General features: G+C 32.6%; 1 protein-coding gene across 1 annotated transcript in view; it reads right to left on the bottom strand.

Annotated features, from left to right (window-relative positions):
• LOC137930860 (uncharacterized) overlaps positions 1-26,384 on the bottom strand; it is a 101,580-nt gene that overhangs the window by 16,513 nt on the left and 58,683 nt on the right. The window contains exon 2 of the mRNA XM_068774197.1: positions 2,307-2,365. Within this exon, the coding sequence (XP_068630298.1) occupies positions 2,307-2,365 (59 nt within the window). The remainder of the gene's footprint in view (positions 1-2,306; positions 2,366-26,384) is intronic.

Raw genomic sequence — 26,384 nt, forward strand, 5'->3', positions numbered from 1 at the left:
CTGATAAATGCGCATGCGGCAAACAATGCGAATTACATAACTACCATCGTTAAATCATTCAACACGTATTTCACCCCTCCACGGGGCATCCTCGGGAGTAATGTTACACCGAAAAGTGCCAAACACCGAGTCATCCGCTACGTAGCTGTAGTCGTGCAATAAAGTGCACCGCCCGCCAGCCCGCTTATAAATGCGCATGCGGCAAACAATGCGAATTACACAACTGCCACCGTTAAATCACTCAACACGTGTTTCACCCCTCCATGGGGCATCCTCAGGCGTAATGTTACACCGATTAGTGCCAAACACCGAGTCATTTGATATCTATTCATTATCATCACGTCAACCGGTAAAAGCCCACTGTGGAACCTCCAGCTGACCGATCTCGCGCTGCCCGCAACCACGGGACCCTTCGCGACCTTAACTATATCATCGGTCCGCCTAATAGAGAGACTCTTCACACCGCGGCTACCGCCTGGTGGTTGCCACTCGAGAACCTTTCTGACACAACGGCCTTCGGTTGCACGAGCGATGCACTCACTGCTACTACAGACACGCAATTTTTAGACCTTCATCGGTTGTTTTTTCTGCGGTTATTCTCATTTCTGTCACATCATTCGATCATGCTCACATTACTCTCTTAAGACTTTGACCTTTCGGGCCCAATGGCCATCGGTCACTTGAGTATTGTTCTGCCCACATTCACTTTAAGCAAGCAAACCTTCGAACCACGTTAGGTTACCTCTATACTTACGTATAATTCGCTGTTTTGTAATATCAGCAATTTCACTGACTTAATTTAAGCTATTATACTTTTACTGTTTATTATGACATATACAATCATTCATCCACTAAGTCCACGGTTGGACATATGTCCCTCCAAAGATTTCCAAAACGACCGCAAGCGGATTACATACAGCGTTTTCAAACGACCTAAAAAAAGGTTTTTTGTCACATGACATCTTATGCCACGTATGTCGGTCCGTGGTCTCCCCTCTAAAACCTTTAGACCCCAGTGGCAACGTATTCTGCGTGGCTCGTTAAGCGAATATGAGCTCGCCAATGAGGTTCGAAGCGAGTAACCACGTTTCATATACAATACGGATATAAAATTTTTCTTTTTTTTTCCCTAAAAATTTGACTGATGAAAGCCGTCCCTTTGAAACGCCCTAGGCTGTTGCTTAGTTTTGTTACGTGATGGGCAGTATCCCTCGAACCTAAAAAGGTTGTATAAATACATTTAACAATGTGATTTATAAAGAAAAGTTTTTCGTTATTGAGCGATATGTTTCTTAATCATTACATAAGACATTTTTATTTACATAAACGAGAAATTAATGAACGTAATTCTAACTAGATAAGTGTTCACACCCGTCTATGGGCACTATCCTATGTATTTAATAGACGACAGGGTCTGTCAAACGAACTTTTGTAAGCAAGTGAAAAGGACAGATTGCTGTAGGAGACAACAACAATAATAAAGATTCGTTTACACGTGACAATTTTTTTAAACGTACACACATAACATGTAATTATGTTAACATATCCAACACTAGTTACTGGATTTCCTTCGTTACGAATATAATTTTCAGTCATATATTTATTTATTTACTCTTTATTGTACATCAATACAGGAGACAAAAAGAAATCATATGAAACAGACAAAAGATGAGGTAAAGGGCGTTCTTATAGTAAACGTCGATTTTTCGAAACACCATTTATGGTTTCTAAGCTTCTTTATTTTAAAAAAATAAACTTTATATAATACGTAACAATAATAAATATAAGATCACAGGAAAGCGTCGGTACCGAGCAAACTACAGATAGCAATTAAACGCATTTTAGCTCTTTATAATTATTTAATATTTAATAAATAAGTGTAAATTCGTGCATTTGATGGCATTAATTTGGTTGTTATAATCAAATACGGTATAGATTTATGATTTCTAGTTAATTTTCTTTTCGTATAAATTTTCTTTATAGCAGGCTACTTGAAATCTGACTTAAAGTGAGCTTTTCTTTATTCTTAAATTCTAATTAAAGTTGAAAGGATCACTTTAAATAATTATTTAACGTGATCCTTCAAAACCTTCGCTACTAATAACAATGTGCTGCCAAACAGTATGTGAAATTCAAAATATGTGACAGCGTCCGCCATCTTGTGACAAGATCGTTCGCCTCGTTAAGCCAGTAAATTCATTAGACACGGCGCCCTTAAAACCGGATATTTAGTATGCACTACTGTTTGACAAGAAATAGGCGGCGAGCCTACCCAAAAAGATAAATAGATAACGAACTCCGCTCACCTGACCAGCAGTATCACAGATTTCCACGCAGATCGGCCGATCGTCTACGTCAACCACAACTGTAACAAAAACAAATAATTTATTTTAAACCAGCTGCTCAACAGACTTCGTTTCTTAAGGTGACGGATGACCATTGTCGACTAATTTGGCATTTATTTAACCTAAAACGATTTTGCTGCCAAAAACGAGGTTGGCTTTTTCTGGGACCTCGACTCAGACTGTTACATTGCAGAGCTGTATTTACTTCGCTTTAATAACCATCGCTATTTTTAATAAACAATATATCGCTAATAATGTATGATATTTAAATAAGTGCTTTTTTATATGTCATATAAATAAGACAGTTTCTATTTAATATAGGCACAAGATAATAACTTTCTTATTTCTAACATGTGACCTAATGAAAGACACACTAACTGCAAAAAAACGGGGTAATTTTATGTCAATTTCTTTATATGACATCGGCAAAACAAAGAAGTGAAACCGTGAGAAACTGTTTTAGAATAAAAATTCAAAGGTAAATGAAATCTACAAATAAGCGTTGAACCAGCGTATCTTTTCGCTGTGAGGTTTTGGGCCGAACATTTATTACATTAGATTAATTATTCCTCCTTCGTCGTTTCCCCAATGATGGAGGTTATGACCCTAATCATACTCTAATCTTATCTCTTACGATGTTCCTTAGTCGACCTCAGAAACATTCATGTTGAGAGTGGTGTGGATTTGGTCACACCAACGCATAGAACTACGCCCTCTTTGTCTCACACCATCTGTACTTTAAAACCCTCCGTAAGCAGATGTATGACAGACTAGGTCTCTTATCAAATTCAAATTATTCTTTATTCGAATAGACTGTTAATTTCGAATCGTCGATGAACATAAAATGTCGGTATTGTTATTCCTGCAGGAAGCCATCGCCGGCTCGGAAGGCAATTCTGCTAAGAAGAGCCGGCGAGAAACTCAACATTTGATATTTATAAATATGGTTTTATAAAGAGTGCTTGACAATAATTAGCTTCCTGAGTATTCATCAACAACATTTAATTCAACGAATTAATGTCAATATTAGATAGAATAACATACTTTTTCAATAATATTTTTATATAGGTTTTAAATCTCTCCAGTGGAAATTGATTGTGGAATTTTATTATACATACCTATACCTTTTCCCATAAATGATTTATTTAATTTTTGAAAACCAAAACTAGGAGTGTACAGCTAATTTTTATGCCTTGTGTTAACACCGCGTCTACCACTGTCTTTTTTTAAATAATTTTGTATGTTTTTGCGCACAAACAAAACATTATTATATCTTCAGTTCTTTGAGTATGAATTAGTCCCATTGCGCTATCTACAGGATGCATAGTAGCTTCCGTCACCACAACGTCTCAAGACAATTAACTAAAGTACGTATAAATATTGAGTACATATTGTGAAACACACATGACACAAGCATGATTACATAAACAGTAATACAATTTATCGAAACTTAATAGATATGGTATAAATCATGCATTTAATAATCTAGGCCATTGAAAAAGGACTGATTATTCATAAATGAGTCAGTATTTCGATGTGTTCGATCATTATCATGTCCTGACACAAAAAACGCAGATATTTGTTGAAGTGCATCTTCAGGGCGATGATGAATTATAAATAAAATATTATTATATCTATGCCATACAGGTTAACCAGTCCCAAGATATAAATAAATCTATAATTTAATAAAGGCTGAGCTAGTGCCATTAAGCATTCTCTCCCAATTTAAACATGGGAGCGTCAAATTTATAAAATAAAAAAAGCGTATACATAAAATACATATTTGAAATAACAATGTATGCTACCTATAAATATACATATCCTATCATTCACACACAAAATGTATTATGGATTTTAAAGAAAAATAAATAAAATACGAAATCTGTTAAAAACGAATCGTGATTGTTTAATTGAATTTCTTAGAGTTAAATATCGATTTTTGACAGTGATTTGTTGGCAATCATGTTCTTCACAAGGTCCGCTATTTTGAAAATGACAGCAGTTTTTGTTTTATATACACTTTTATTTGACTGAAAGGGCATAGTGCATCTGAAAGGGCATAGAGTTCTTGTAATAAGGGAGTAGTAAATAAACAATACTATGTGCAAGTAACGCGTAATATGCGCAAATCCAAATTGATAATGAAGACAAAAATGGCTTTTGTACCATAACATCCCTGTTCACACATCTTTGCGTGTGCACGAATTTTTAGCCAAAAATAATACTAATGATGCCCTAATTACTGTTCACAAACCTAATTTTTTTTTGTTTTCGTAACTAGGCCCGTGAAAGGACGACGCTACGGTACAATTGGGAAAATAAATAGGACATCGAAGGAGCTGAACAAAATTACTTTTAAAGTACTTCGCGGATAACAAAATGTAGGGAATTTTATTACAAATTTTTTACAATACAGATTTTGCAAACTCATATAATTCGAACTCTGCCTCTATATGGTTCAGCCTTTTATAATTTTATTTATTACTATAAATTCAAGTTTGACAATTGCTACCTATACATGTACATATTTTATTTGTTTTAATGTTTTATTTTTTGTTTCTTTGCTTATCTATCGATTAAGAAAACTGTTTTATTGTTGGTGTCTGTTTTTGTTCTTAAATTAAATTAAAACATCGTGCGTATCTTTGATGTATACACTAGTTTTAACATTGTCTGTCACGTTTTTTTGTATTTATTTTGCTAACGTTGTTGATGTGCCTTAATATATAACATAAGTAAAATGAATAATCAACAGTAAAGCTTTTATACAGCCGAAATTTAGTTAAATTGCCGAACGGCAAATCTCTGTCCCTGTCAACGTTTAGTTATAACAAATTTGTAGGAATGTGGCCCATAGTGAAACGAGTTCCGGACTTGTTCTGATACGAACGTTTAAATCTCTGTTCCCGCTGCAGGCAAGGAATTTAATCTCGGAGTAAACAATTTAATTAAATAATAAAACAGGACTTTAGATACGTTAACGCGTCACCCAGCCAGAGCGGAGAAAATATTTTGGTTACATTTGTTAACATTATATTTTCGTTGCTTTTTAATCATAATACTTCGTCGTCTCTTTTCACTAATGTGTATATATTATATCGAGTAGTGCTAGCCCAGTGGTAGAGGACTGAGATGTGCAATCGTAGGTGGCGAGTTCGATTCCGGGTATACTATATATATAGAATTGCCTCTGCTTATAAACAAGTTTCCAGAGGATGGACAGCAGCGTTATTTGCGTTCCATAATACCATACTAAGATCGCCAACCCGCCTGTTAAGCGTGGCGATTATAGTATATACACCCAAAGATTTTTAGAAGGCATATTCTTTGCAGTGATTATATTATATCCGAGCGACTACAAGCCAGTAGACGCGGTGTGGGACGCCCCCCCCCCCCCCCCCGTAGATTAATGTCGTGGGAAATAGCTGAACCGGCCATCGTGGCTTATGCTTTGACGTGGATGTTCATCAGCTGACATGATGATATTAATGATGATATTCTATTTACGTATCTTTACTAGTCATCATGTATATATATATCATATGTAATTAAATATTTTTTCTATATAACATTTGCACACTTGCCTAAATGTTATCTCAGCACAATCTTGGGTTTATTGATAGAAAACGCCTATAAGAATTAGATTCACTATTACTCCTTAAAAATGAGAGTAAATTTTTTTCTAACTTTCTACAAGAACTAAAGGATTCCTAAAACCTTATAAACTGTTGAAGCGATTAGCGAGTGGTTCAGTTGAGTTGGTTTAGAAACGGGATCCACAAATCGCGTGACCGATCAGACCTTGTGAATTCTCCACAGTACGCAAATGCTCTCGGGCATAAATTAAGCAAATTTCAATGTTCAACATTATTTACTCTTTTTTTCCATTAAGAAATAAATCAACCTTTACGAAATCAATAAAATTGAATATTACTTTTGGCAAAGGAACGGGCTGATTTTACGCAAGAATTAAAACGAAATCTTAGTATTGATATGAATTTCGATAACTTTAGTTTATAATATAGAAGTTTGCGCCATATTTAGTTAGCCTTATAGTATTAAATAACTATTTATTAAGACAGCTTCGATGAAGTACTAACTGATCAGTAAATTAATAACTGTAACTACTTTCCTTCCTTTGCACTAACAGGCATCTTATATACAGAGTGTTTAGTTATAGGTGTAAAAGTTTTAAAGGAATCAATGTATGTTTCATTAGCCGTCAATTAATGTATAGCAAACCGTGTCTTAAAATCAATGGTTTTATAAATAATAAATATCGTAATGATAATATAATTACAAAAAATGTTGTTAAAATTCGTATTACTATAAAAATACTTAATACTATTAAAATTAATTATTATTTACTATCTATCTCTGCAGAATTTGTATCGACAGAAGTTATTAACATATTTGTGAGTGATTTTATATAGGGTAAACTTGTATATAAAAATTGAGTAAGATATATTTGTTTTAATATGATATGTTATTTATAATCTATCTAAATACAAAGCTTAAATAGAAAAGAGTAATCAATTTTTATCGAGAGCTTTTTTTAATGGCCATCATTTTAAAACTCAATGCATTTTTATATATATATATTACACAAAATGTGTGATATGTGATTGTGTTTGTCAACAGGTGAAACGATGCGTTAGGACGAAAGTCTACGACCGATGTGTTACCTGTGATGACTTACGGAACAGAAACATGGTCTATCACTTCGCGCATTTGCCAATCACCAGCTCACAGTCGCTCAACGGGCCATGGAGATGGATATTCGAGATTCCTTTACGATATCCAGTCCGAAATGATGTGATTCGTAGATGAACGGAAGTAGCCAATATAGCCTAGCGAATTGGTAATTTTAAGTGACAGTAGAACAATTGATCGCTGTGACTTAAAGTCCTAGCGGTCAATTGTTCCCAGGAGTGGAAACCAAACTCTGCAAGCACAGCGAAGGACGTCCTGCCTAACGGTGGATAGACGAACTAGTTAAGTTCATCGGAAGGCACTAAATGTAGGCTGCTTTTAACTGGTCCTATTGGTAATCTATAAAGCAGGCATATATGCAGGAGTGGAAGGAAAGTCCTGTGGCTGAAATGATGATACGACAAGGATAACTCACATCTAAACTATAATACTCCGATAATTTAATATTATTATAAATCAATTGTTCTCAATTATGGTCATCGTTAAAACACAGTAAACAAAACGTAAAAGGTATGTCCATGATATTATTTCGTTAGCAATTATTAATACCGTGCACGTCGTGTTGTCAGTTGGTACGACATTGCACTTCTGTATAAAGTTATCAGTAGAATTATTTACAATTTATTATAACGCAAAAATATCATTTATGACTTTTTACAACGATTTATGATGACACTGCAAATAAAATTGCGCTTAAAATGAATACTTTTTATAATTTAACTTTAATCGATTGTCAGGGTTTATATCACGGTGTAAAAGTTTTAAAGCGGTGAACGTATAGCTCATTTGCTATCAATGTTTTTATGGTACCACCATCCATAAAAAACTTAATAATAATTTGGTGATAAAAAGTGTTTTCAAAATACTACGTATTAAAGTTAATTATCTGTTGCTGCAGATTTCATTCTTCAAGAAGTTATTCACTTGTCACTTTCATTCACATTAAACAGGGTTAAATTCACCAAACCAATCACCCTGTAGATTAGAGTTATTAATCATAAATATAGAGTCGGGTAAGACTAAAGGAATGTAAAAATATTGTATAAATAAAAAGATACTGAAGATGAATAATAATAAATTAGCTATAGAATATAAGATACAAAAGTCAGAACACAAAACTAGGAAACAATGTGACATAATCTGTGATACTTTGGGAATGGAGGAGAAGGATGGAAGGCGATGATTAAATTATAATAATGCTTATGGAGTGAAAGATTTTATGGTTGAAAGAAAGAAAATGTATTAAAGATTCTGTAAAGGAAAAAATAATACAAATATTAATAAAAATATCTCTGAAAAACTTTTTACAAGAAATTGTAACGTGGAACGAATGAAAAAATGCATGAAAATTAATAAACTTTTTAAATAAAAACACGCGTATCATAGGATCGTTACGTGTAAAGTGCCTATGACACTTTACTCCAAACGGCTGAGATGTAATATCTTTTTAAAATTAATTAGGTTTTTAGTTCAAGAATTGTATCGACACTGTTACAAAGCTGTCATGTTGTCGCAATTGATTTCCGATCGGACGCGCCGAGCTCACGTTAATACAAAACGTTTGACAAGTTATTCAATACTGTAAGTTCGATCACCATTTCAACTTATGTTAGTGTCAAATACATATTGAGTTCCTGCATTACGACTGACCTCGATGTTAACTGAACTTTTAATTTGAAAGTTATATATGTCAATAATATTTAAAAATAAATATCATTACTAATGTATAACAGATTAAATTAACATTTTATATAAGAAACTATTGTAATTTATTATCTATTTTCAGTTCTTTAGGTAAGAATCATGACTCGTCTAGAAAATAAAAGTGAAAAGAAGGGTTAAAAAAATTTAGAAATATTATATATAAGGATATAATATAATAATAGAGAGAAGTAATAAAATAATATTTGCGAATATAATTGTAGATAAAAATATCAATATATGTAGAAATAAGAATTTCTTATTTATAGATATGTGTTTTTCTTATCAGACTTTAAAATTAAAAGAAAATGAATAATTATAGTAAAAAAGAAAATAGTTCTAAATATAAAATGTACAAGTGCAATAAGGTTAGAAATTAACTAAAAAATAAAATAAACCAAAGGAGTTCTATGCCGGTGGTAATCGATTTGAAATTAATAAAGACACCTATACGTTATCTGTACATTTTCACTTAAGTTTTATTGATAAAATAAATAAATAATACTTAAGTAAGAAAGAACAAATATAAGAACATTACAGACAGTTCATTCATAACACATGTAACATTAATATACATGTACTATGAAGTGACAAATAACAAAAATGGCCGTAATGGGTAGGTGACCACTCGACATAATGTTGCCACGACGTTGATTTGGTATATAAAATAAGTCGTTATTGAAGTAATAAACCATAAAAAATAATAATAGCTCGATTCAGTAAAATAATTAAAAGAAAACTTAACTCAAAAATAACCTAATCAGCGATATATCTCCTGAGATATAGAGTCAGTACATCAGTAGATATATAATAAACTTAAAGGCTCACTCTGTGTTTGGCACTAATCGGTGTAACATAGCTCCTGAAGATGCCCCGTGGAGGGGTGAAACACGTGTTGAGTGATTTGGTGGTGGCGGTTGTGTGATTCGCATTGTTTGCCGCATGCGCATTTATCAGCGGGCTGGCGGGCGGTGCATTTCATTGCACGACTGCATGTGCGGAAGTGGCTAAATATTGGTCCTTTTCTTACTTAGGATGGACTTCCGCGAAGTAACGCCTGATTCCATTAAGCACATTTTAATATTATATATTTTGAAATATTTTGGCGTAAAAATAAAAAAAAACAACGAACGATCATACCAAAATGACAAATTCCAAATTCAACAGTAAAATTTTTGTTCATTTTTAATTATAACATTGTTTACATCCCGATTAAGTAGATTAACAACGCCGTTTCTTGTCCAACTGTAAATACCGTTTGAAGCCATAAAGAGATCTAGGCCTAATGTCTTCGACACAATACCATTACAAAGCGGTGAAGTAATGAAAGAACAGCGCTTATCTAAGATAAAAAGAAAGTAAATCAAGTGTGATTACTTCATAACATAAATCACAAATGATTAATAACGCTGTACAGCTATACCTCGCGATATCCGCGACGCTCGGATGTGGGCGAGCCATAAAAACACAACAGTTACTCGTTCACGGTTAGTTGTTTTTGGTGGCTGGAGCGAGAATATGATACGTCACGACCTGTTTCCGTCAGCCCCGCGGTTCACGTTACCTGGTCAGGGTTACCAGGTGCTGTGACTTTGTCTTTCATCTGGCAACATCTTTCTGGTTTATTACAAATAAACTACAAATTGAAATACACTCGAAGAATACACTACAAAACTTTTATACATAACTCTTTTTAGATTAAGGCACAAACAAATATTGATAAAAGTACGTATAACAGGACAATAAGGCGACAAAACAAATGCATATTACGTATGCTACTCAACACAACGCTCATTGCTTATAACTTGGAGCATAAAGGATGAGTGGCAGTCTGTTTTCATCACCTAACATTTTTTGTGTTTTGGGTACGATTATCACTATATACTACAGTTATTCAAGCTGACACGACCATATACACTCAACACCATATGGACGTCCAGCGCATGACGGCTCCTCCGCGGTCGATTACAACGCACACACACATACACATCCACGATCACCATTGTATTACTGTATGTATTACTTTGACAAATTAAATTACTATAAATGTGTAGTATACTTGTCGTCGTCTCAGTGTATAGACGCGCATTGCAAGGCATAGGTCTCCCCAAAAGACATATATGGGAGGATATACTCTAATCGCCACGCTTGGCTGGCGGTTTGGCGTTCGTAATGTGTATTGCATGCATAGAACTTTGCTGTCCATTCTTTGGGAACTTGTTTGTGAGCAATGCCAATCCTATATAATTAATTATGTGTTAATTATGTAAGATTGCATCTCGGATATCAAACTAATGACCTACGAAATTCACTACCAGTCCAATTTTTTGTATTTTTGATACCCTCGCACTATCTTTTGTAGTTAATTTCAAGAATTCCATGAATTAGGCTTAATGAGAGGAAAGATATTTAAAAAAAAAAAAAAACAGAAGTATCCTAAAACTTGGCAACCCTGAATGCAGCCAGCATTTATTATTGCACGCAGTACATTGACGGTGAGTTAAGAACATACGCACAGTACAAATTTATTCACTCTCCAATAATAAACGATGACCGGCGTATGAATTATGCGCGTGTAATTTGAATTGGGTCCAGAGTTTATGAATCGGTGAAATAATAAATATTTAATATTCACAGAAACACGCAATGTATAATGCCGTAACTTTTTTATTACACTTCATTGCAAATTAGGAAATATAGAGGTAAAATCTTCCAATAATTTATTATTTCACTGTTAAACAGAGAAGTTTGAGAATATTCTGATTGTAACGAACGGAGATATCAAAAGACCATGTTAGTTTTGTCAAAGAAACTCATTAACACTACTGCCCTATAGAAAGCAGAAGATAGGTTAACGTAAGAACAGCATATATACATATGTAAAGATTGTTTGTACGTAAGAATTATATTAATTGTTTATGTTTTGTATATAATTTTTAATTAATTAGATTAAATTGCACTATTTGCGTATATTCAAATAAATTTTTCGTCTTTTTTTGCAATTTCATTTATTACTATTTACGGTTTGTGACTTGGCTTCTACCTTTTAATTCAGAATTAGAAACATTAGCGTTCGAATAATAGAGCTTTTTTAATAATAAATACGGCAACAACATACATGAGCACAGAAAAGAATAGACCTGAATGGAACTCTTCAGAAGAGACCTTTGTCGAAAAACAAGCTGAATCGAACTATTGACTGTTTGCCGATATCCATATTACGTAATTTATATTAAAAAAAAAAAAAAGAAAAAATTTATATACAGACTTCGTAAACATTAATGTAACAGGCAATTTCGTTTTGTGTGTTGATTTTAATAACAAGAATTAAATTCGAAATTTAAAAAAAATTTAATTGCGTTTAAAAATCGAAGATTTTCCAGTGCTGCTTGAATGAACGTTTACATTGCCCTTGATTAGCTGCCAGAGGATTTACGACTGAACGCTTCTTTGCTCCGCCGGCATGTCAACCCTAAATACCATTGCCCAAAAATGACGTCATCATAACATTTTTAAATCGTATGTAACGTTTTTTATAACGATATACTATGTATATAGTTTGTTATTCATCTAAATATATGCTATATTAATTTAATATTTTTATTGAATTGCGACACTAGTAACTTCTGGCAGTACAACGTCTGCAGGGACAGATAATAAATCATAATTAATTATAATATGTAGTAGTCCGAATTTACAAAACACTTATTTATTATTTGTGAAATCATTGATTTTTGGACATAATGTATCTTACATTTGCTGACAGCTAATGAGCTATACATTCACCGCTTTAAGGCTTTTACCAGTCAACCTGTTTATATTACAAAGTGATATAACAAACATTACATTTGCCTCTCGTTATATGCTTAACACATAAAAATTCTTTATCACTCATGAATTTGAGACGAAACTGACATTGTGTTGTTTCTTTATACGTGATAATCGACACGATTTTTCGTTAAAGTTATGAGTTAACATATTTTCCTTTTCATTAATATTCAACGATGTTTATACACTATATTTCTTACTACACAATTTGACACAATATTTCTTACTACAGATATAAGCAAAGCGTTAATAGAATTACAAATTATAAAGCAATCGATACTCAGGCTACCAAGTGTACCCTACGCTTCGTAATTTAGGCGTATTATTGCATAGAGATCTATGTTGTGGCTGAAGTGGCAACTATCTGCCACCTTAAACTAAGTGAAGTAAATATCAGCGGACAAACAACAGTAATCTGTAAAAATATTTACTATGATATAGCTATTAAATGCTAAAATCCGTCTAATAAACTATTACATTTTTTATCTTATTCTACGGATATAAATGTATACATTTCCTAATGTCTCAACATCTTTCTCTCAAGACTGTACTTGAATCCAATGTCAGTTGACAAGCGTTATCTCTTACGCAAAGATTAGTCTCGTAAGACTTCCGTCGCATCCGAGATAGCGATGCTGTTTAGATAAGAGTATTTGAATTTATTTTCTTTAAATGTTGGAGGATAGAATTCGTTTTGCACTTATTAAAACATTCTGAAACTATTTCATTGTTTTTTTTCTGCACTAAACTAAATTCTAAATGCATTAGAAAAGGTAGAATCAATTTCATAAATACTATTGTTTTAAAAAAACATGTTATTATAAATTAAAAATCGGAGATGAAAAAAATAGCTTAAGCCGTACGGTTTTCTCACGAGAGGTTAATCTTATTTACTTATTAAAAAAACCTGAGAATTTGACTCCAGAATAAATTTTGTAAAGTGATCACACTCTGACCATATTAACCTAGAGACGGGCAACCCCCGCTACAAATCACAAAGTTATAAGTTAAATATCGATGTAAATAATTAAATAAACCAAAGTATAAGAACAAAATTTATTGTAAAATAAATTTTTGATAAAAAAATATATAAATAAGCTGTAAAAAGAACCAAAGTTAAAAATTTGGATGTAGTTGAGGGAAATAAGGTGATAAGACAAAGATGATGAAAAAAAAATTGTGAAGAATGAAAGGAGAAAGAAAATTAAAAACATAAATACTGAAAAATTATTGCACCAACACAAAGCAGGCGGAATGGGAGGCCCGAAAACGGGGGCCACACGGTATTATACGGACATAGTTATGTTATGTCTAGATGCATTTGAAATGTGGTTCTGGAAGCTAATGTGAGGAATTCCGTAGACTGCATCGATACTGATGGAACACGGAATGTCTACTCTGTTTGCACTATATGCACAAAACGGATATTTGAATTTTGGAAAACAATTTAAAAAAAATTACCACCGGAAACGTGGATGGGCGGCGACCACAAGCCGCAGTCCCATGCCTTGGTCCGATCAGGTCCATACATACCACGCTTGGTACCACAACAGTTCACACATCGCCGAAGACAGGCATAGATGGCATAGTGCACGACGAATTTACCAAAAAACGGTCACGATCTTTAATAGTGATGAATACGTCTTAAGTGGATGTCATAGTAAAAACGTACGACAAAATGGCGACAAAAAATTTACATTAAATACATTGTGACATTGTATTTAATGGCCTAATCTCAATGACAGACAGACGATATTAATCAATATCACTTATCTAAAACGTCCTTCGAACTTATTTAACCTTCAACCTTTACGAGACGAAAGAAACGACTGGGACTTGTACATTGCTCCCATCTCTGTCTAGAGTTCAAATAACTTTTAATTTATGACACTTTAGAACAATCTCTGTATATTTAATAACTGTATCTTATTACACTCTGGTGATATTACAAGTTCAGTTTAAGCATAAAAGTTTAACTAAGACATTATGTATTTTGTCTCAATTTTTTTTAATATACCTATTATATATTTTACCAATGTTGCCTGAGAGCAGTCAAAATGATTTTGTTTGAACTAATAAAAACGTATAGAAATTTATTAGCAGTACAAGTTATTAAATAATATGATTAAATATACATACACTCACACATATATATGTATATATACATTGTTATAGATGTTAAAGCTTTAAAGTTTATACACTTATTTCTACATACCCTGTATGAAGTGATAACTCTGAAATATGTTATATTAATTTATTTTCCTATTGGAATGGAACGGGCCTATTGCTTCTGGCCAAATACTTCATCCGTAAATAATTAATAATTTTAATATATAATAATTCGATATGCAGAAAAAAAATTCTCATGCTATATTATCATTACGTTATTTAATATTTCTGAAACGATTGATTTTTGTACAAGACATCAATTTAATCCAATCAACCTGTACACATGTATGGCATAACCGCATTGTAAAATCTCTTAATTGTATAACATTGATTATTAAAGAAAAGAAACTATATATTGTAAACACATGATTGTTAAAAAAATTATTAATAAGGGTAGACAAATGAAAGTAACTTGTCTGTTGGTTGGTATAAATAGCGAAGTACCGGCGATACGAGAGAGTTGTCGCTTGAACCGTCGGGATGTTCGGACCTAAACAGTTTAAGCTGTCCGTCCAATATAAAAGGATTTTACGAAAGCAATGTCGGCTATAGAAGGCATCACTTGTTCAATAAATTATACTTGGGCTATTATTTTTCTTTCATATACAATAGTTTTCTAATTAGAAAAGCAGATGATGACTGCTTTCGGAAATCTAGTGTTAATAGTTCCTTCGATCTTTGAGCACTTTTATAAGCGAGGTAATCGACAAATTTTCTTTCCTTTTTTTAACATCATCCTCTCGTACCAATCGTTTTATTAGTGTTTACCGATGTATTTTCCTAGGTCGTTCAAAATATACTAAGTCACAGATAAACTAGAAATCAGTCTAATCAAATTTGGTCTAGGGATAAACAGGAAAAATTAACTAAAGAACTAGTGGTAAATTCTGCTAAAATGTCCGATGTAAACAGATTTTTTCCAAAATGTAAACGCATCCTTAGGTGTTGTCATTAAATGGCAACTTAATTAACTCCATCGTGTTACAACTTAAAATAATATGTATAAGATAATTTCTATTATTTCGTTATAAAATAAATCCAAATAGGACCAGTCGAATGGTATACAGAAAAAAAGAACAAAAAAGAAAAAGACAAAAGTCACGTTTCAACGCTATGTAAACGCATCTTTAGCTTTGTCACTTACTTTATTAATTAACTAATCCGTCAAGCATACGGTATACGAAAAAAATTTGAGTTATAAAATATTTAATAACAACACATATAAAATCTATTTTTGTTATTTATTTAAGAAAAAATACATACACGTTTGTTACACAAGTATAGAAATAAAGTGTACATGTAAATACACCTCGACTAGTCCAGGATACAGAACGGAGGAGCGAACGACCCCATATACGTAAGGGCAAAATTAATAGTTTCATATTTAAGTGAAACTAATCTTTATTACTTGATTATTAAGGGTCAAGCCGACTGCAGAGGTAGGTTGTCAACGGTACCATTGACTCCAGGCATGGTTCGTGATAAGGCGTTTAGTTCGTACTGTGCAACTTTCATTAAGTTGTTTAGCGTTAAGCTACATGCAAGGATACAAAAGCTCAGTCGCCTTAACCAACGAAGCTTTTTATACTAAATATAGAATGAATTATGCGCGAGTTAACATGCAAGGGCATTTTTATGTTATATGCGTTTATTGGCAGCACCTGCAATATTTCGGAGGATTGCAAAAGGTAATTGCCTTTATGACTCATTATTTCAGATGGATAAGTTGCATTAATTATACGAAGATGTTTTATATATTTCCGAGTACTAAATAAATTGCAGCATTTTCTTATAAATTTATTAAAGAGACCCGCATTTGATTTGGCACACCGAATCCGTTACTGGTAAATTTGATCAGATGTGGGACTGAAAAACACTCTTTCTACTTCTAGAGATATTAAAATTGCAGATAAATGTAAACACGGGGTTGATATGATAATATAAAAATATTTTAAAAACCCAATGATGCGGACAAGATCCCGAGAATTATGGAACTGACTTGAAAAGGATATACGCCATCAATAATAAAAGATTTTATAAATATATATATATGATACATTATAAATCTATGCCAAATATTTATTTCAAATAAAAAAGTAAGTTTTCGCTGCAGAGAAAATAAAAAATTGTTCTCGTCCTATTATACATTTTTCATTTTTGTACAAGTCCAATTATATTGTTAAGTAAATTATTAAATAAATAAACATAGTGGTACATTTATAATTTAAATACTTGTTACAAATTATCCTTCAAATACAAACAAACCCATCATCAACAAAAAGACAAAGAGACTGTCGTCTAAGAATGCACTCTGACAAGAGAACGCATGACTTACTTTCAACATAAAACTTGTGGTGTCACAAACATTTCTTTATTCCATGTCATTCCCAATAACCTTCTTAACATGATAACGATTATAGTTTTCTACGCACAATTAATTATAATTATTTAAGAATAATTTTTTATCTTGTGTTAAATATTATGCGTAGAGAAAAAATAAAATTATTTTTTGTATCTTGTATTATACAAAGTGCAAAATGTAACAGCTAATACTAGTCTGTTAGCTGTTACTTTTGTCAGCAAACGAACCTGAATGAAGTTCCTCGTGTCTTTCACATTATCGATTCAAGTGATAACTTAATTGTTTATAATCAAGGTAATTATTAACCAACATAGACTTATTAGTGCTAATTCCTCATTTCTTGTTTTCTTTAACTAAAAGTATTTTTAATGAATTTGACAGATGTTAGTGACGTCACTATAATTTTTTATTAGTAACTTTAGGAAAAGGGTAACATTGATTGTTAAACGTGATTAATTCAAAGTAAATCGTTTCGGTATTAATCTTACATATTCCTTTAATTTATTTAAATATAGAAAAGTTGTCAAAAATCATGATTTGGATGTTCTACATGAGAACCCCGAAAATGTATTAAAATGCCTGTATACTACTCAAACTGAGATATTGTACATAACCCACAGTAAGCGGAAGCTTTGCTTGAATATCGGTTTATTTAATAATTAAAGTCTTTGAATTGTCGTTTTTTATGCCTTCATTCTTGGGGCCTCTCGTTCAACCCCTACTATGAATGAACAAGGTCTTTATTTACTTAATAATTGTTTATTTTAATAATTTTAAGTAATATTCATACTCATCTTTCGATGTCTTTCATTCTTTTCTCCACTTTCCTTCACAATATCTTTCATTCCTTTCCATACATCACCTCACTTCCGTCACCTTCTCTTCCGTCCAGAGCTCTACAATTTTCAGTTTATTATTTTTATCATTTGTTTAACAATTTATTTATTCTTAAATTTTGTTCATTCTCTTACTATCTATTTCGCACTTATTTTCAATTCAATTCTATGCAATTGTGTTCTAATATCGATGCCCATCACACTGTATTGACTGTATTTATTTTTACATAGTAGCCGTTTTGATTTCATTATTATAGGATAGACACACAATAAAACCTGATAGACGAAAAGTAACTGAGGGTAGACGAAAAAAAGAAGCATAATTTGTATGTTGTATACATTGTCGTCTCAAGACGTTGTTTCGCTGTAGGTCGATAAAAAAATATTGATCTAAAAGTGCGTATGAAGTATAAAGATAAAGATATTTTGAATTGTTGTAATAATGAAAAAGTATTTGGGGGACCGGAAAGTAATGTCGCTTATGTAAGTTAAATAGAGACGACTACATTCTTAACAAGTTTTTATTTCTAATCAGCAATATGTTCATCTTCGTTATAAACAACCTTTTGCTATCTAGTATACAAGTTTTCAATGCCGGAGCCGTAAAAATCAATTGGTTTTTCCTGCAAAATATGCCGACAGAAACGACATTACTTTCCGTTCTCCCTAATATATATAAGTATACATTTTAAGAAACTATGTCAAAAAATAAAAATAATTTCTTCAATAACGATATAACAAATGAACAACAAAAATATGTTTCTGACAATGTAATGTTAATGTACTTGGACCCTTATCATAGTGTCCCATCGTATCTTTGTCCCGTCACACAGACAGGTCGGTGGAGAAAACAATACAATGGTATCTTTACTGGCATTTTACGAGCTCGCCGTCGCGGCGCCTGCCTCGCATTTCGCCTAACAAAGACCTAATTCCAGTTAACCTATTGAAGATGGGTCGTTTTAAGGTGGCTACACATTAGGTATGATTCAAAAAGCTAAAGCGAATATCGTTAAATTATATAGGCAATTAAAGGTAATAGAAAATATCAATACAGGGTGTTGGCTCATTTGCTCTCAATTAATGTTACCATACATTACACCCCAATAAAAAATCAATAATTTCACAATAATAACATAATACGACGTAGTAATGATAATATAGTAACGAAAAACATTTTTAAAATTCGATTAATTATATGATAAAATTAATTTTTGTTAAGGTAGTAAACCTATCCCTGGAGACTGTACTACCAGAATTTTATGCCTGTCGCATTCAAATAAAAAGAAATAATGGAAGTAACTCATTTCAGAGTGATTATTTATAACAGATTGATGATGATGAATGAGTTGATGTGAAAGCTTTTTAATTTTTTTGCTAACAATTAACCCTTTACGCAATTAGCAGGCGGAGGTTAGTTACCATCCGAGCACGTATACGGAAAAGTAGATACAAAATAAAAAAATTAAAATTGTGGGAACAATAATTAAAACACTAGTTTCAGTTTACCGAACAGTGCAAAGAGTAAATTAATACATATGTCACATACATGTCAATATTAGATGTCATAACTAAAAAAATTACGTGCAACGTGTGATGATGATACGTGGGATATAATAAATAATGTCATGCACCATAAAGCATTACAATAAAATATAATCACATTATTATAATACTAAAGTACGAGACATAGATAACCTATTTTTTAAATAATCCTCCTTATTTATTATTAAGATATTAAATCAATAACTAAAGTGATCACTGCAAAAGTTTTTTTTTTAATTGTACTATGACAGGCCAGTAACTTTCGACAGAATAAAGTCTGAGCAGCTAGTTTTAAACTAAAAAAAAACTGTACTTTTTTATTCTTCTTTTAAGTAGATAGGCGTCCACTGCAAGGCATAGGCCTCACCCAAAGGCAGTTACAATGACCAGTCTCGGGCTGTCCACATCCAGAGATTTACCGCAACCTTAATTATGTCATCGGGCCCACCTAGTGGGGAACATACCCCCGCTGCGTCCACCGGCTCGTTATGTCAATGATTATTGTCATTAACTAAATTACATCATTAAATAATTACAAAACCAGTTTAATGATAACTTAAAGACATGACTTCGTAGTTCATTTACGACAAATTGGCAACAAAAAGTCAAAGAACACGTTTCCGCTGAGATCGTTTCGTCATGATTATTAGTCATTATCGCTTACGTCATTAAGAATGGATGGACACGTAATTGATTCGTATTAACGAATAAAGTAAGGTTAGGAAATTTTTTATATATGTTTTTCATAGGTTTTTGTGGCGATATGTGATCATTATATTGACATTTCTAAATGGGGACTAGATTGGGTTAGATGACTATACACAAACAGAGGATTCAGTACTTATATACTAATTGTATGTAGGTTAATTGGTTATATGGATAAAAATATTTATATAGGTAAATATGTAGCTCATTTGTGAGCGAAAATCTTTAAAGTGTTTACACCTATTTCTGACCAATCTGTATAAAATGATTGAAATAAATTGAATTTTTTTTCTCCTGGAATATGCGACTTGCCAATAGTTTTTAGCAGTATCAAGTCTGCAGGGACAGGTAGTAAACAATAATTAGCTTTAATATACAGTAAGGCGAATTTTGAGAACGTTTTCTCTTAATACATTATCGTTACGTTTTTTTTTTATGTAACCATTGAGTTTTCGATAAAGTTTAATATAACTATTTACCCCCATGCTTTTGCATGCACCAACAAATAATTTCAAGTTATCAGCGACGTCCAACTGTAAAATCTAAAAATATTACCTTCACAGGTATTACAGTTTCATATAACACTTGTGTGTGTATATTTAGATATAAAGATTAATAGACTTCAAACATGTTTCTTCATGTATTTACGTAATCTCTATTAAAATAAGATGCACGACGAGAGTCTTTTACTTTTTATTTAATGTGAAAATTATAACTTTGCTATGTAATAAGAAACAATTATATCATAATTTATTAAAAACATCTAAGTGGTTACATCTTAAATAAATTTCTGTTAGGTATTTTAAAATCGATTTGCATAAAGTTAAATGTAGGTTGTTATTTCTAACCAGTTAAAAATTCAAATTGAATTCAAATTCTTTTAAAAGTTACGTAACAACTGTAATGTATGAGCAACTTTATCAAAATATACGCAAGAGAAGTTCGTGAGCCAACGGGAATATTTTTACAGTGACGACAATATCGTTAACAATTCAAACAAAATTTGTTTTGGCTCCGAAAACAAATAATAGGGTGCTTGGTTAAAGATGTGATAGCTTTAAAAAGGTGAATGTATAGCATATTTTTCTGTCTATTAATGTATCCAGGTATATATAAAAAGTAAAAGCGTTTACATAATTAAAATTACTATGTATTAAAATTGATTATTATTCACTATATGTTCCTGCATATTTCGTATGTGGGGAACCAGAAAGAAATGTCCCTTTCTTAAATTAAATTCACAGGACTACATTTTTAACAAGTTTTTATTTCTAATCAACAATAAATTCACCATCGTTATCTACAACCTTTTACCATCTATACAAATATTCAATGTCGGAACGGTAAAAATCAATCGATTTTTCTGTAAAAATATGTCGACAAAAACGACTTTATTTTTCGGTAACCCTAATACTACCAGAAGCAGCTTGTCGTATTCCAAAAGAAAATAAATTAATTTTAAATATTTCAGAGTGATCACTTTATATAGAATGATGAGAAATAATAGTAATAACTTTAAAGTTTTTTCCTCACAAATAAGCTTTACATTGACCCCTATGAATTTTGTACATTTATAACAAGTCATCCGGTAGATTCAATAATACATTCCATTTACAATAGGTCAAGTTTTACAAACTATTCTACTAGTTAGATCAGTATTTTTCCACCTTTTTTGTGCCTTCTATCACCTTAGCCTTTCTGAAATTCTTACGCCTCCCTAAGTAACATACATAATTTTTATATTAAACCGAAAGGTTTAAACTCGTGTCGAGTCAACTTTAGAATTGAACATGGACCAGCTAGCCCAATTAAGTGCATCAAATCACAAGATAGACAAATGACTTTAGTTATCGGAAGACGCTGGATGCAGGCCACTTGTCAGTCCTATAGGAAATCCATGGTGGAGACTTACGTCGAAAAGACTCATCTAACTCCTAAGGTCATTCATGCCATCATTGTAGTCAGCAGTGGTTTTATCGATTTTAAAATCGTTTTGAAAAGACTGGCAGGAACAGTAGTGTTACAGAACTTTTTCCTTGTTAAAGGTACACAAACATAATTTTGTATTTACTTAAATACCCTAGTCATTTAGTATTTTATTTATTACATTGTATTGAAATAAGTGTACGATTAATTATCGAATTAAAGCTTTGTTCGTGTTTCATTTATTGTTAATTGTGTAGTATTTAACTATCAATTTTTAATTACGTCTTAAACGGTTTAATGTTTCCACACTTATTTCATCGTTTGTAATACAGTAAAAGCTCTTTATTCGCATGGTATATGTTTCATAAATATGCCACGAAAACAGATGCCGTGAATACGGTATGTTAATTTATATGGGATTTTAGGGGATACGTTTCTAGTTAACAAAACGAAAAAAGAAATATATTTACATATATTTTATTTAATTTTTGAACATTTTGATTAATTATCTTAAACAATGTTTTAAAGAATTATGTAATTGTCTCTTGTTTGGCAGTTTTTAAAAAATCCTTCAACTCAGTGATATGCAGCAGTTGCATTAGCGATTTGCCACTTCAAAATTAGACTTCATTCAGACGGATAAATGTTGTAATAATATATATTTTACTTTTTTATTAGTCCATTTGATGGCATTTTGAAATGATATTGGGTTAGATACCTATTGGAATCCTTTTTATTTTTATTTATGTACTTATTAGATTTGCATATAAATAAATTTTTAGTTGCGAATATCAATATTCGCTTCTTGAAAAAGTTGACTCAATTTTGGAACTTTTTTAATCCGCCAATAGTGAAAACGAGAATGTAGGAAGTGCGAAAAAGAAAATTTTCTGTACTATAATGTTTAATTTGCGTATGTATAATGTATTCAACATTTCCGTAAATGCCAACGTGTAGGTAACAACGGTCTCACTTGTGTGTAGTTATCTTAAATTAAGATCTATAAAGGATATTGAAATGAAAGTGAAAACAAAAATCTTATCGATGGCGGCCATCGTGTCTGATGTATATTTAATTGAAATGTCATAAAACGCCCATACGAATACAATAACGTAACATTATCATTTAAATGGAGTATTAAAGAATTATATTGATGCTTTCAATGATGTAAACAGATAAATGTCGATGTCAAGTTATAAGTGGTTAAATAAAACTTGATTGTTTTAAGTAATAAGGATAATAAGTTCACCGTAAGATGCTGGACGTAGACCATCTCCAATCCCAATCCTATTCGAAACCTATTGGATTGAGAGACAAAATGAGGGTAGTGCAGATTGCTTGCGGAAACCAGCCCGCAGTCACAAGACAAGATAATCAATCTATGGGAGAAACATGTCGGTTGAAATGATGACGATAATATATTAAACATAGTTCTTCGTTATTATTTACAATTTACACCGATTTGTTTTCGCTTTATTACACTTATTTACCCAGGCAAAAACAACAGTCAAAGTTGAGGTTCGGCTTTAAAAAGGACCACAACTAAGCGCCTTCAAGTCAAATATAAATCAAGACCTTAAAAACCCTTAGTTCTTGATGAACTATACTACAGCTAATACCGTGAAATCTGTTCACCAGCTTAGCCGAATTGAAACACTGATCCCACCAATATAGATACTTCGTTAAACTACACTAACAAATAAAAGTATGTATGTATTTATCGCATTCCCTTTACGACAGGCACAACAGTTTGTTTAGGTAACATGTCGCTTTCTCGCGTTATGTTATTGCTAAAATCTGTCTGTTTACATTCCCGTCTTGTTTCTCGCGAATGACGCCTGTTTACAGTTTTCGAAGTAAACTTTCGAGAGCTTCATTTCTTCAACTTCCTGTCTGGCGATAGTTTTTTATGCATGTTTGAGAGTAGTGTGCTTTGTACTTAGTAGTAAAGAAAGCTGCTCTACATTTTTTTATGATAACTGTAAGGAAGTACCTTATACTTGTTTATATATGTATATGATGGAAATAATAGGGCAATTAAACTACTTGTTATAACTTTATCACATTGTGTTCAAATTTAACCTTACGCGTATAGGACTAAGGGAGGCTCTCAGGCAGAGGCAGAGGCTCTCAATAATCTGCTTACGAAGGTCTGCGAGTTCTTCAGACGTATCGCCTGTAAACCTAGTGAAGGTTTCAAAAAACCTTATTCTTACCGGCAACTCGATAGATGGAAACCAAGTACCTCTCAACATAAATATTTCTAAGCCGTTCAACTGGCTGAGAAACGGGACAGATGGAAGAACATCGTAAGACAGAAGACTGCATGATTAAGGCATGACATAGCATTGGACCCATGGAGATGGTTCGAATCTTTCGTGTAAAGAATTTTAAGTCTATTTAAGAGCTGGATAAATATGTAAAACACTATTCAATTCTATTCAAACACAAAACTTCTTAAAGACATCGAGCACAGCAACACCGCGTGTTGCCTTAAAAATGCTAGCTTCGCCTCTGTAAATACAAGTAAGAAAAGGACCAACATATAGCTACTTCCGCTAGGCAGCAGTAGTCGTGCAATAAAGTGCACCGCCCGCCAGCCTGCTGATAAATGCGCATGCGGCAAATAATAACTAAAATTACTAAGGGCGGACTTCCGCAAAATAACGCCTGAATCCATTAGATATCTTTTATTACAGTTAATAATTATGAACAATAGCGATGTTTCATAGCTCGCATAAAAAAACTAACCAGTATTGAATACATAACCTATAATTTTGAGCAAATTGTCATCAATGGTATATTATTAAAATAAATTAGCAATAAAGGAATGTTTATAATGCCTTTATCTAGGATTCATAATATTAATAAGTCTTTAATGTGGTGTATTTAGAAACTGTGTTTGGTATGACAATACACTACATTGTAGTGTACATATTTTTAGCGTATACTCATTACGAATAATGAGGCCTCGTAAGAGTCCCGTACCGTTAATTTTTGCTAGAGTTAGTGTTATTATGTTTCTAAAATATCTTATAATATATTTATGGAAATTCATAGGACCAAAACATGAAACAAATATAATTTTATAGTGTAAAGGTTTTTTTAAGTGATGAATTGTTCCGACCATAGCCCTCTACAGTGTTCTCTGGGTGATCATGAGTCTTCATATAAGGCCCTTTTTAAGTGACCACGTCTCAGATAAATACGTCATCATCGACAACACACTTGTAAAAGATCTTCGTGATACAATGCGGTATTTTACGAGAAGAGGTTAGAGCATCACGAACGCTGTCTGTCCGAGTTGGATTCGGCGAGTGATCTCTTGCTCGAAGTTGTACTTATTAGGATGGATGATTTAAAACTTCGAACGTAGCACCTCCGACAACTTAAGGAGGACTGTATGGAAATAGGACATTGCTTTCGTCTTATCCATGTTTATTTTAAGGTGTACTTATTCTGAATACTGACTATAAAAGTAAAATCTGTGTTTGTTGTGATCTCTTCTTGGATCTGGGCACGATTGGAATGCTAGTAGTAAACGGCGACGGCGACTGAGCTCACTCTGTGTGGCACTAATCGGTGTAGCATAACTCCTGAAGATGCCTCGTGGAGGGGTGAAACACGTGTTGAGTAATTTGGCGGTGGCGGTTGTGTGATTCGCATTGTTTGCCGCATACGTATTTATCAGCGGGCTGGCGGGCGGTGCAGTTTGTTGCACGACTACCACTGCATGTGCGGAAGTGGCTAAATATTGATCCTTTTCTTACTTAGATCTGATTTTAGTTTTATTAAATTATACTCTACTAGCATTCTTCTCATGACGTACATAAATTGAATAAATATTTGTGACGTAATTTTAAATGATGACAACTATAATTTAAGTTTGTATTGTTGGCAGCTCTGATGAAATAATTGAATAAATGCATTAAGAATAAAGATCCACGCCATCCATTGATCACGAATACAATGGCATTTGTTTTTTTTTTACATCGTCGGTATCGAGCATTGTTAAACAATCTCACGAGAAAGACGTGCATTATCAACCTCTTTTCTTTCTACAACTATAAATAATTCCCTGTATAAAATCGTAGCAGTATAACAGCCTTAAGTTTCTATCCAGTAGTTGGCTTTTCTTCACGGGATGATTAATTACGAAACAAAAGCTTAAATACGTGAAAGTATAGCTCAAAACTACGGTTTAAGTAATAATAATTATCGTAATGGTTACATATTAAAATTAAGTATTGTTTA

This window comes from Battus philenor, unplaced genomic scaffold (genome assembly GCF_028537555.1).
Source record: "Battus philenor isolate CCGP_79_NKW_IND1 unplaced genomic scaffold, ilBatPhil1.0.hap1 SCAF_7, whole genome shotgun sequence".
Lineage (NCBI taxonomy): Eukaryota > Metazoa > Arthropoda > Insecta > Lepidoptera > Papilionidae > Battus > Battus philenor.